Source organism: Desmodus rotundus, chromosome 9 (assembly GCF_022682495.2).
Source record: "Desmodus rotundus isolate HL8 chromosome 9, HLdesRot8A.1, whole genome shotgun sequence".
NCBI classification, from domain to species: Eukaryota; Metazoa; Chordata; class Mammalia; order Chiroptera; family Phyllostomidae; genus Desmodus; species Desmodus rotundus.
Genome location: NC_071395.1, coordinates 96,074,368 through 96,087,319, shown reverse-complemented (window position 1 = coordinate 96,087,319; position 12,952 = coordinate 96,074,368). Strand labels below are relative to the sequence as shown.

At 52.5% G+C, this 12,952-nt stretch overlaps 1 protein-coding gene across 1 annotated transcript; it reads right to left on the bottom strand.

The window, feature by feature from the left end:
• Positions 1–1,922: 1,922 nt before the first annotated feature.
• Positions 1,923–4,888, bottom strand: CCDC182 (coiled-coil domain containing 182). Its single transcript, XM_024573014.3, has 2 exons — positions 4,852–4,888; positions 1,923–2,398 (listed from the first exon to the last, which is right to left on the bottom strand). The coding sequence occupies exon 2, from the start codon at positions 2,385–2,387 to the stop codon at positions 1,923–1,925; it is 465 nt and encodes a 154-aa protein (XP_024428782.1). The 5' UTR covers positions 2,388–2,398; positions 4,852–4,888.
• Positions 4,889–12,952: the final 8,064 nt, after the last annotated feature.

Below are 12,952 nucleotides of genomic sequence, written 5' to 3'. Positions count from 1 at the left end.
TCTCCAAGACAGGAAGTTCACAAGCTTCCTGCCTCTTCCTCCACACTTCCTCATCATCCTCACTGCACGATGACTCGCCTCCTTGAAACTGGAGGGCTTTGGGATCACCCCCATGGGACCATGCAACGAAGGGGCTAGCCCATCACCCCAAGTCCCTTCCTTTGGTGTGGGTGGTGGTCAAGGGAGAGAGCTCTGGAGTACACATGCTGTACTCCTAGGCAAGTTACTTACCCTTGCTATGCCTCAGTTTCTTTACATGTCATGGGGATAACAGTGCCTAGCTCACAGGTTATCGTGAGGATAGTAAGAATGAAATGTCAAGTGCATCGGCCATGGCATCTCAGGTCCCCAGGACCACCCTCAAACTTAATGATTCACTAGAAGTATTCACAGACTAAGAAAAGCTGTTACACACATGATTCATTTGCCACAGCTGAAGGATGCAGATGAAGATCAGCAAAAGGAACAAGGAGCTCAGGGCAGGGTCCAGGAGAGACCGGGCACTAGATGCCAGTCTGTCCTATCTCGGTGGAGTTGTAGGGACGACGATTAATTTTTCCAGCAACAATGTGTGACAACACGTATAAAGTACTGTCAACAAAGGAAACCTTGTTGAGTCTCGGTGTCCAGGGTTTTTATTGGTGGTTAAACTGGCTGACCGGAGTTCCTCAGTCTCCAGTCCCCCCAGAGGTCAAACTGATACAGACCCACCCAGGGTCCCCACCATCAAATACGTTGTTAGCATAAACTATCTGGCTGGGCCCAAGGCCCCAGGTAAACTAAGACATTCTTATCAAGCAGCATATTGCAAGGGCTCAGGGGCTGTCTCCCAGGAATCGGTCCGGAGCCAGACCTGTCTCTGAAACTTGCGAGACTTGAGCATCCCCCACTTGCTGAGTCAACCCTTCACTGCACTGACACATAAGAAACCCCCACTATCATTTTTGTTTCTTACATCAGGCTGAAATCTGCCTCCCACTACATCCGTCCTTCGTTGCTATTACTACCCTACAGAATTATACGGCTTCAGTCTAACCCTTCTTCCTCATTTTTGGGGGTGGATCCTTCTTTCCCATTCCTCTTTCAGTAAGGAGGGGCCTCCACTCAAGCAACCTCAGGGGTTCTCCTTCTTCTCACTTACTCCTGTCCCGGGAAACAGGAGTGACTTTCTGACTGGGAGCTTTAGAAGAAAGATCAGATCTTGCCGATCTCCTGAGCTGTCCTCCAGCGGAGAGGTGGCACCCTCTGGTTTACAGAAGCAGCACTGGTTTCGTCAGCGCAGTGAGCTCCTGTGACTCCAGGCTTGGGAGGCCTACGAGCTCTGCCGACCTGATTGGCCCGTCTCAGACTAACCAGAGAGGAGGTAGAGGTGTGCAAAGACAGGACGGAAAAGTGAGGTATGATAGACCAACAGTGAAGGCAGACAGAAAAGCCAGGCAGGTGAGGCCGAGAACTCCCAGAGCAAAGCAGCCTGAGGCCACGCAGTGCCTGGACGAATGAGCGACCCCTGTCAGTAGCCCATGCATTAAGCAACAAATCATGAGAGCCTCGAGTCATTAAAAGAAAGGTAAATCTGATCCACACAATCGGTTTAAGAAGATTAAATATATATATATATGTTATACATTTCAGCAATATTACCATTACAAACAGGAAAGCAGTTAAAGGGTGAGAGTCACAGGTGTCTCTGAAAGACATATCAGGGCGCCTCCTTCTTGGATGATGCTGGACAAGTGGAGCTTCACCGAAAGAACATACTGGGGTCTTTTTGCCTCTTAGCAAGGTGTTATTTAGGTAGAAGGAAAGCAATAGAAATTGGGGAAAGGGGAGCAAATGGATGGAGACTCAGGATTTGTCCTTCCATTTAAAAAATCTTCTACTTGGCAGCTCGGCTAGAAGCGTGGCTCCTCCTTGGGGAGGCCTCAGTTTGCCTGGATCTTCCTGGGGAGGCCCAGCGCTGCCTCACAGCCCCGACCCAGCAGCATGCACTCCAGCCGCTTGCAGTGCTCCCGGAGCTGCTTCTCCCGGGGCAGCAGGAAGGTGAGGACCTTGTTTCGCACGATGCCCCGGTCCTCCTCCTCCCTCAGCCGCTGCTTCACCCGGGCCGCCTGCTCCTCCTGCTGTGCCAAAGCCCCATTCATCTCACAGAACGCGTCCTCCAGGTAATGGATGGCCTTCAAGGCTTCCTTCTTAAAGTCCTCCAGTTCCCGCTGCACTGCGGCCACCTTCTGCTGCAGGATCTCCAAGTCAGCCGGGGGCAGCGGGTAGGAGGGCCACGACCGGGGGAGGGAAAAGTCTCCAGACTGGAGGCCACTCTCCACCATCTTCTTCCCTTGTAAGGTGTTCACCTTCATGAGAATGGACCCCGCCTGATAGAGTGGGTCCATAGGCTTTCTTCCTGTTTGGACAAAGAGAAGGAACTAGGAAACCAACGAGGTGAGTGAGGTTTTTTGGGGGAAGCTAGAGACTAGAGACACAATCATTTGGATTGTGCAGAGTGAAGAAACCCACATACTGTGACATCAAGGGCCCCTTCAGCCAATCAGGAGGAAAAGCTACAATCCATTCATTTGCATATTATAGTCCCCTTGGTTAATTATCCAGAGCTTTGTCTGCTCATCTACCCAAGAAGTGGTCCCTCCTGAGATGCGGATTCTGATCAACTCATCATGCTTCCAGAACCAGAGCTCCATCTCTCCTTGAACCTGAGAGACAGGGAAGTAGACCGGCCAGAGCAAGGCTCACTGGCTGCCAAGACTGGGTGGTCTCCCACACTGACAAGGGGTCTGGAGGGTCTCAGAAGAGCCTTTGGGCTTGAGTACCTCATCAGTGAAACAAAGATATCATAAGAGATAATACCTAATCCCACTTCTAGCTCTAAAATGCTATTAAAAAAGTAATTTCTGATTCCAATCCACTCTCCTGTAACAATGTCAGGATTCTAGATAAAGTTAGAAGCTGCGAGAAATATACTGCAGTTCTGATGTACGGCCCACAGCAGTGCTGACTCAGGCCGTGCAGGGTGAAATCGGGTCACTAGGCGTTTATTCTACAAGCCCTCACTGGGCGCTCACTACACACCAGGACCAGGGAATAGGTGCAGGCAAGAGTGACGGGTCCCCCACTCCCTGCCCTGCCGGATGATGCCTGATTGTTGACAGAGATGAGAAAAGACATCTAGAGGGGTGAATCCCCCGCTTCTTACCTGATTACTCTAAGAAAGGAAAACATTTCTAGATAATCCATGTTTAGTTTAGTTGAGAACAAACCTCTAGCCCCAGCTGGTGTGGCTCCTTTGGTTGGGCATAGTCCCACAAACCAAAAGGTCACCAGTTCGATTCCCAGTCATGGTACATGCCTGGGCTGTGGGTTCTATCCTAGGTCAGGGCGTGGACAGAAGGCTACCAGTCAAATGTTTCTCTCTCACATCGATGTTTCCCTTCCTTTCTTTCTCCCTTCCCTTCTCTCTAAAATCAAAAATTAAAATTAAACAAACAAAAAAATCTCAATCTCTCATCCTGATATCTTTTCTGACCTCCAAATCTAAACATCTCTTCCACATTGTGCCTCAGATGCAACACTGTGCTGTCCAAAGTTGGACTGGTTACCATTTCATTCACACTGGTTTCTATTCCAAAGTTGCCATCAGATTAATGACACCAGCCTGGGGCAGCTCCCACACCAGCATCCACGTGAGGAACCTGGGACCAAGCTAGACCACATCCCAGTCGTTCTAAGTCCCAGCATCAAACCACCTGGGGCGGGGTCTCAGCCCCACCACCTACAAGCTGTGTCTCTGTGGCAGACTGCCTCACCCCCCTGAGCCTCAGTCTCCTTATCTACACAGTTGGGACACGAATTCAGTGGTGTGAAGCTCACTGAGAGGAAAAAGTGTAAGCTCTGGTTTATAGCTGCTGCCGATTTCCAGAGTGTAAACACTCCCACCATGGCTGATCTCAAGCTACCAACAGGATGTTTCCGGGAAGAGATGCACACAACCAGCCCTCGTGAACCTATACGAGCTGATGACGTTGCAGCCACGGGGCCCACGGTGAGGGCAGCTACCTTCTCTGAGGTGCAGACTGACCCACCCAGAGTGCCTTGCGGTGGGCATCAGAGAGCACACTTTGTAGGAAATTTCATGACTAAACTACGGTGTAATTTTGAATCTCAAGATGGGATGGTGCTGGCCAGTGTGGCTCAGTTGATTGAGCATCAGCTCATGAACCAAAGGGCCGCTGGTTTGATTCCTGGTCAGGGCACATGCCTGGGTTGTGGGCTTGCTCCCCCATTAGGGCACGTGGGAGAGGCAACGAATCAAAGTTTCCTCTCACACATCGATGTTTCTCTTCTTATCTTTCTTACTCCCTTCCCTGCCCCCTCTATCTCTCTTTCAAAAAAAGAAAAAAGAGGGATTAGCAACTCCAAATCCGAAACAGACTGGCGGAAAGGCACTGTTCCAGGAGTCGGGAGATCTGGTGTCTGGAATTGCTGTGGGACCACAGGCCCAGCAGCTCCCTCCTCTGAGTCTATTCCCTGTGCTGTCCAGTGAGGACCTGGGAGACAACTCCTCTGAGGTCGCTGACGTTCTGAGATCCCCACAGGCCTTCCTTTCAACCTCTCCCAAGGCTCCGAACGCCTTCTCCCTCTTTTTGTGACCTAGTTCTTGTCCCCCACTCCCAATGGTACAGTAAATTCCCTGAGGACCTGGACTGTGCATTTCTCGGCCTGGGTAGCCTCAAGTGCCCTGCCGGGTCCCCTGTGCCTAATGGCACTCAGAAAACGAGATGAAATAAACGTTGCATTTGTAGGGAGCTTCCCTGGCTTTCCCTCTGACATGGTGACACCTACCGGTCTGAGAGGGAACAGCACCCTCTTTATTCCCAGACGCGGGATCCCTCTGGGCGCTAGGAGACGAGGTAAACAGCCTGCGGTCTTGTGGTGTGTTAATTAGGGAGTGTGTGCAGCTCCAGCCCGTAGAAGGTCCTCGATAAATACTTTTTGAATCAGCAAAAGAAAACGTGTTTCTGTCTTGTGGTTTCTGTCATTCTTTGAGTCTCTCCCCACCCTCCCTGACATTGATTCTCTGCCTCTTTGTGTCTGTCTCCCACAGGTAACGCTGGAAGTCATAACCAGACATATGAAAGTAGCGAAAGTTAAGAAGGAATAGCAATTTCTCAATTTCCCTGGTGCTTTTTAATGAGGTTTGCATACATTTCTCCCCAGAGCCAGCCAGGGAGGGCCGTGTTTTCCCTTGAGCTTCAGCAGAGGTTGAGAGCAAACAGCACTCTGTCAGCAGAGGCCCCCCAGGCGAGGTGGTTCTGGAACCTTCCAGAAGTCCTCAGCAGGGGCAACTCACCTCTGGGCACATGCTCTTAATGTTCACCTCCTAGAAGCTGCGTGGTCCAGGCCAGTGCCTTCCTCACAGATTCCCTTCCCCATAGCCTCACAAAGACGGCAACTGTATTTGTCCTCTTCAAGGTGTCAAGAGCAAGGTGTTCGGACGTCTCCTGACAAGGCACCTCTGGGACCCTGTCAGGAGGCTTTCTCTGCCCCTCGTCCATTTCCACAGTCCCAGGCTCCCCGTGTCTCAGGATGACGGGGGGGGGGGGGGGGGGGCGTGGGGGGAGAAGGGGGGGTGTCAGCACCACAAACCCCGTCCCTGATGTCAGGTCCAGCCTGAGTGGGGAGGGTCTCAGGAGCAGACATGTTTTAGGAGACCCCAGGTTGGGGACATTCCTGCCCCCAGGGGTGATCAGCACCCCTCCCCAGCCCCTGTCACGTGCCCCCTGCCCATGCCTCTGCCTCTGCGTGGGAAATAAACCTCGGCCCTCTTTAGGATCCACAAAAGGGACACGACACATACACACTCCTTCATGTACCTCTTTCAAAGTAAGAGGAACCCTCCTAAGCTCCTCACACCCCGCTGGAATCACATTCAGGAGCCCCTTCCAAACTGGTGGGAGGTGGAGCTCCCTTCGTTGGCTCAGATTAATCACGGCCTCCTGGGGCTGGGCGGGCCTCCCCAAAGCACAGGCTTCCCAATGCAAGGACCAAATTGGGGTTCTGTTCCCAAGAAAGAAAGGGGAGGAGACGCAACCAACTGTGGCTTCCACAAAGAATAGTTATGTTTGAAGAGAAAAGACAGTGAAAAGACCATGCTTGCACTCCAAAAATGAACTAATGTCAGCTTTCAAGCAGAGTCTTCTAGGGGCCCCTTAAAATGGGTCTATCTCCCCCCAGATCCAAGAAAAAAAATTGGGGGGAAAAAACACCTCAGGATGCAGCGCAGTCTCTCACCAACACCAACAAGCACATGGTTGGATATGTCCAAAGCAGAGATGGTGCCCCTACCCCGCATACTGTCTCCCCAGAATCCCCTGGGCCTGGGGGAGGATGCTCCACAGCCTGTGTCTCCCCACATGGGCCCCACCAACAAGAGCGACCTGGGCACACTGCACCTCCAATCCAGGAGCACAGAGGGCCCCCCTCCAGCTTCCACTCATCCATCCATCCAATCAAGTGTCCCAGGACATTCGAAAAGCACCTGCCCTGTGGACACGGAGCTAGGCAACAGGGACTTAAGATAGCACACAAGCCAGAGAGGACCCCTGTTCTAAAGCTGCTGGCATTTCAGCAGAAGGAGACAGACAATAAAATAAAGCAATCAGAGAAGAAGGTGGTTTGGGTTGGCCTAAGGGCTGGGAAGGAAATAAACAGGACAAGGTGATGACAGCCTGTGGGGGGAGGGGTGCTCAGGGAAGGCCTTTGTGAGGGGAGGGCATTGGGGTGAGACAGGAATGATGAGGATACCCTGGGGGTGGTGTTCAAAAGGGAGCAGCTGTCCGAGAGGCCTTGCCGCAGGTGCACCACCCCGAGCTGTGGCGGAAGTGGGGCAGTATCCCCAGTGCATCCCTGGCGCACTGTCCAAGGTTACTGTCGCCAGGCATGACTTCCTCCTCTGCAGCTAGTGTTCCAGTCCGGGGAATGGGGACAAGGCTGGGGCGGGGTTGGGGACCAGGACCAAGAGCCAGGCTCAGTGCTGTTCGCCATGATTAATGAACTCAGAGCCAGGGCCCCAAGGCACAATGCTAAAAATACCTGTCCCTCCGCAATGAGGCAGCTGCCACCCAGCAACGTCTACCCACTGCCATTTATCATAATTTGACACTGATAAGGAGCGTCCACGGGGCTGTGTGTCTGCAAGAGCAGGACTCACCCGCAGCCCACCTGCCAGCTGGTTTGTGGAAATCGTCTACGGCACTTTCCTACCCGAACTCTCCTCCCGTCCCTGAGCCCCGCCTTGGCCACCCATGCATGCACCTGCCTGCCGCCCACCCTCCACCTGCCGGTTGGCCTCCCCTCCTCGAACCCGAGCGGACCCGCCTCCGGGGTGGGAACCAAAGCATCCTGGAGGGCAGGAGCACGTCGGCGGATGCCGCGTTTCACACCACTGCCACCCTGAACCTCGGCTGAGAGCCATCTATCAGAGGCCCTGCCAGCCCAGGGCGGCACTTTAATTAAAAATATGTAAAACATTCTGGTGGGAGTGGATGTGAAGACACAGGAGCAGTCCTTGGACATGAGCAGTGCAGGCATCCCCGCCGGCGGGCTGGCCCTTCTCCAGCCCCGGAGCCCTCAGGCTGAGCCAGGAGGGTCCTCCAAGCAGGCAGGGGTGAATGCCATCCGCCCTGCATCAGCCACCCACTCCACCCAGCGCAGAACTAAGCTGGGGCACAGCACCCACACGGGAGAGAGCCTCACCAGGCCCGCGGGACAGCCCGGTGACCCCAAGAGCAGGCCAGGAGGGGCCTGGCATCACCCCAGTTGGAATAGTCTATCCCACTCTCAACAGTAATTTTCTTAAATGACCCATCATGAAGCCGGTGCCTGGACATTTATATCAACTCTTTAGCAAAGCCATTTCCGTTGCCAAGACTAATGAGCTCCCCAAGGTTCCTCTTCCCTCGGACTGCCTTCTATGCCAACAGGAAGCGTGGCCGCACTGCTGAGGGCAGGGGTGGGCAAACTTTTTGCACAAAGGTCAAATCAGAAAAATTATAGAGCAAAATTTATAATATTCACCTTTTCTGAAAATCAGAAAAAACAACTGTTGTAAGCATCCTACCTCCCTGCCCCCATTGATGAAAGAATTCGCGATTTTTACTGAACCATCAGAACTCTGGGGTTCAGGCCCATGCGCAATGACACAGACTGTGGGGAGTGTTGAGGGGGTTGGGGAGGCAAACAGAACCCTGAGCCCAACCAGACACCGGGGATCAATAAGAGCCCCACTGGGAGCTCCTGTTCCAGGCACCAGGAGGCAGGGGCAGTACCTGGAGATGAGTGTCGGGAAAGTAGACCGAGCAACAGGAGGGTGATGGGCGGCCCGTGCTGTGTGGGTGGCTCATTCTCTTTCATAATCTCAGCCCTCACGAGGAGAGCAGGGCGAGAGGGCACCCCCGGGCTCTAAAGTCACCCCACACAAGACAAGCTGCTGCTCCATCCGGCCCACACCCCTCTAACCAGGAGCAGAGCCAGAGCCACTGCCTACATGTCGGGGTGTCAGGCTGAATTATGTGAGCTTAAAAACCAAATCCCCTCCTTCCTGGGCTACTTAACTGTCTGCCTGGTGAGGCCGGGGGGATTACTGGTGACAGACACCAGGACCTGCCCGGCGGCTCCAGACAGAGAATCTTTGATCACCTGGAAAACTCCAGACACCAGGGCTCCTAATGATGAGTAATGAGCTCAAACCATTGGAAAGTTACCCGGCACCGTGCAGCGGGGACACACACAGCTTCCCACGGAAGGCTGGGAAGCCTGGGCCAGGGAGACAGGGTGTCATCATCTCGGTGTCCTGCAGAAGAGCATGACTCCACTCCCATCCCACCCAGGGTCCTGCTCACTGAAGAGGTGGGGTTGTCTCTAGGTTCTGGCTGTTTGGCTGCTACAGGGCTGGTTTAAGGTCTAGTGGCCAGAGTTCATTTTTTATTCAAGAGTGCAGCCTCCCTGTTCGTTCGTCCGTTCATTCATTCCTTCATTCCTTCATTCATTCATGTATATCTAGCACACATTTATGGAATTGTTAAGATGAGCCAGCATGGTGCTTGATGCTCAGGATAGAAGACTCCTAAGATGAAGTTTCTGTCCTAAGAGAACTCGGGATCTGCCATGATGACAGGCTAGCAAGTTCAACAGCACAGGCTCTGTGCTGAGAGGCTGGCAGTGGCAGCTGCAGGGCTCAAGGCCACCCAGAGCAGGGGACACTAAGTCAGACCGTCCCATGTCATCATGGGGACATGACGGGGGTGGAATTTGCAGATCTCAGGCCCCTCTAGGCTTGAACTCTGGAGTCACACCCACACCCCTTCACCTGGGATTTCCTCCTGCTCTGACGTTAGCTGGGAAGATGTCGGCCTTCAGTCCCTGGTTTTGGCTCCATGGGAACCGAAGCCCACTGATTCTCAGGCTTTGGCCTACATTACCATCATCTTGGGATAGCATTAAAAATCAATTTTAAGGTCTGAATTTCACCCTCAAGAGATTCTAATTCAGAAGGTCTTGGGACACTGGACCTCTTGATTTGCCCTGAACCAAGGGGGGGTCCTGGGATGTGAGACTTTCAATTTTAAAAGTGAAGATAGTCTCTGAAAATCGGGACAAGCCACACCAGCTGGGGCAGGCACTGCTCGTCTCTGCCTGGTAACATTCCTTCCTTCCTCGGGTCATAGGATCTTATTTTGATCAGGCGGTAACCTGTTCAACATGCTCCAGCAAGGTGAGCCCTCACCCAGCCCCAGGTGGTGACCCTGGATGCATTCAGTAATTCCACTCCCTGTTGCTATTGTTTTATCTAAGGTGGGTCTGTAACCAGTGAGTTGCAATAGGAAGAATTATGCACAGGTATTACACATGACAACATGAGACACAGAGAGAGAGAGAGAGGGAACAAGGGGGATAGAGAGAGAGAGATCTGCCTCCTTTTATGCCTTGGATACAGTTGTGTGAGAACATTCTAGCTGGAACTGTGGCAGCCATTCTGCACTCATGAGGCAACAAACCGAAGGATGAAAACTCAGCTGTGCTAAGGATGAACAATTACATAAAAGGAGCCTCCTCTTTGTATAACACCACGGAGTCACTGCACCCATTCTCAAACGATCTGTCTCCAGCCGGATTAATATGTGATTTAAATGATGTTCTTGCTTAAACAGTTTTCATCTGGTATTCTTTTCATTGCAGCCAAACACAACATGGCTGTTGCAAACAGCCTAGTAATTGGTATTTTTAACAAGATCCCCAAATCATGACGCTGTCCACCAATCCAGCTAATCCAGAGGCTCTCCCAGTGCCACCGGGAGAGGAAGGAATGTTTTCGGACCAGCAGCCAGCAGCATCACCTGGGGACTTGTCAGAAATGGGCACTCTCAGGTCCCACCCAGACCATCTGGGTCAGACACTCCGGGAGGTGGGGCCTAGCAGACCCTGTCTGAACAAGCCTATCAGTTGACTCTGATGATCTCCAAAGGTTAAGAGCCGTTGAGCTGATCAGTCCCGGAGACTGCCTGACGAATAGTACCAGACCTCAAACACTTCTGGATGGGACTTGTAAATTTATTAGTTGAATACTTTGGACAGATTTACTGGCCCATTATTAAATAGCCCTGTGGTGATGGGGGAGGGAGGGAGTTTTCTCGGCCAGGACTGGACAGGGCAGGCGTGAACCTGGTAGACCCGCGGTGAAGAGGGGAGTGTGGGTGTGGGTGGCCCTGACACAGGGACCCCAGGCAAGCATCTGTGCCCTCCATGAACTCCGGTTTGTCAGACCTCACGTGGCATGGTGGCGTCCTGGGAATGGAGGTGGAGGGAGGCCCAGGCAGCTCCACCTTCTCTTCCTGCCCCAGCTAAGTTCTACAGTTGGCCTTTTAGAGTCCAGGTAGCACCCTGCTTCTTGGCGTAATGAGTTATTCAAAACCCCGGAGAGAGTCCAACAGGCAGAAGCTGAGCAGTGGGCCTCATGTGGCCAGGGGGATCCCTTCTCAGGGAAGAAAGAAATTATAGATGCCCAATTGCACTTTCTCTTCCAAATGCTTTTCCAGCAATTCACACGTGCTCCTGAATCTTGTTATTCTTCTTCACAACCGAGCACACTGTCTGATGGTTATTCAGTAAGCATCGCACTATTAATAAAGGCTTTCTACTAATTATTTTCTACTAATAAAAATAATAATAATTCCTGCCATGAATTTGGTGCTTTCCAGTGCCTGGCCCAGGGGATTTGTGTGCGCTGTCCCTCTGAGACTAAAGAGCCACCAGCCCAGGTGTGCTGTCCAAGGCACATCTTGCCCCAGCTGGATTAGGGGTGAGTCTTATAGCAAGAGCTTCCTTTCGTCCATCTCCCACTCATATTTGTCAAATAATGCCAGAATGCCCTAAAATAGTTCAACACTTGCCCCACTTCCGATGTGTGGCCCAAGCTGGTGGCGTTGCCCACACTGATAGTCCTCCTGGGATGGCTGAGGGTCTAGCAAGCGAATCTGGGCAGAGGAAGGTGCCCAGCGTTCTGAAGTGCATTGTCAGAGAGGGAGGGCTGTGCCCGAGTCCTGCCTTGCCTCCTTCTCGTCAGGGTTCCCCGTGTCCCTGGCCCCACTCCCACTGGCCCCGTGTCGGGCTCGTGTCTCAAAGGGCTGGCTCGTACCCACAGGCAGACACACATCCCTCTCGGGTGGTCGGCGGCCTACACGCTCCCTCCATCGATCTCGCGATTAACGGTTTTCTTGGCTATAAAATCATTTGGTCACTGTGACAGCCGAGGCCCAGGCTCCAAACAGTCCCTCTCAGTAGGACAGTGGCAGGGGGTTGCTGCTGAGGACATGAGAGTTGGGGTAAGCAGTGAAGCAAGAAATGGCCAATAATTGGAAACTTCTAAGGTTATTTTATGAACATCCTATTAAGGGGAGACAATCTGGAAAGTAAGCCTGGAGCATGAAGCAGAGAAGACCCAACAACTGCCAAGTTTGGGGTGTGCTTGCAGCCAAGCCATCGGAGGCGAGCGGCTGTCTCCACCCACACCCTGAATGTGGACTGACAGCCCATAGATGCCAACCTCACTCAGCGCCGCCTTTCCTTCTAACAGCTCCCTGCCAGCCACAGAAGCGGGTTTTTGCCATAAGCCCTGTATAAATTCCAAGCTACCCTAAGCCCATGCAGGGGAGAGAGTAGAAAGAAGGGCTTGAGGGCCTGGCTTTTAAGGCCTCCTTGGTTGGGTTCAGGGCACTGGGTTTGGGGAGGGGTCAACATGATCTCACAGGCCAGTAGAGGTCGGCCAAGGCCTGGAGGGCATTGCTTCTGAAACAGAGTGTTCTGGGGGCAATTAAAAAGCTGGTCCACGGGACAGGTGCTACCTGTGAAACGCTGCTAAGCCAGGGCGCTTCTCAGAGCCCAGGAATAGCAGCCAGCATGCCTGGGCCTTCCCCTGCACCCCCTTACTCCCCCCTGCCCCCCCACACTCTCTGAGTAACAAAGCCTTCAGGAATCAATCAGCTTCTCAGGATGCACCATCCTGTCTGAGCAGCTCCCTTTTCTCCCTCTGTTCCTGCCGGGGGGAGGTCAGAGTTCACATCAAATGTCATTAATCATCTTCCTGGGGGCTGGGGACTTATTGGACAGTCCTATTAATCAGAAGCCTATCACACCCACAGCCTGGCTGGGTCGCCATTGTCCTGTTCCTCACCTATCATAGAAAGATTAGATTATCAGTGACAACTGAGACACCCTTTGAGTCACAGGGAAGCCAGAGAATGGGGTTGCTTTTATTTTTTTATTTATCCTCCTCATTCGAGGATGAGCTGTTGCTTGCCTTGTCGCACTGCATCCTTTTCTTCAAAGAATCGGCTTTAAGAATCCAATTTGTCAAACTGGACAATCACTGGCAAATCCAAAAGGAAAA

Excerpts from the sequence above, each read along its gene's own strand:
- CCDC182 (XM_024573014.3), bottom strand. The coding sequence starts at position 2,387 with ATGGACCCACTCTATCAGGCGGGGTCCATTCTCATGAAGGTGAACACC.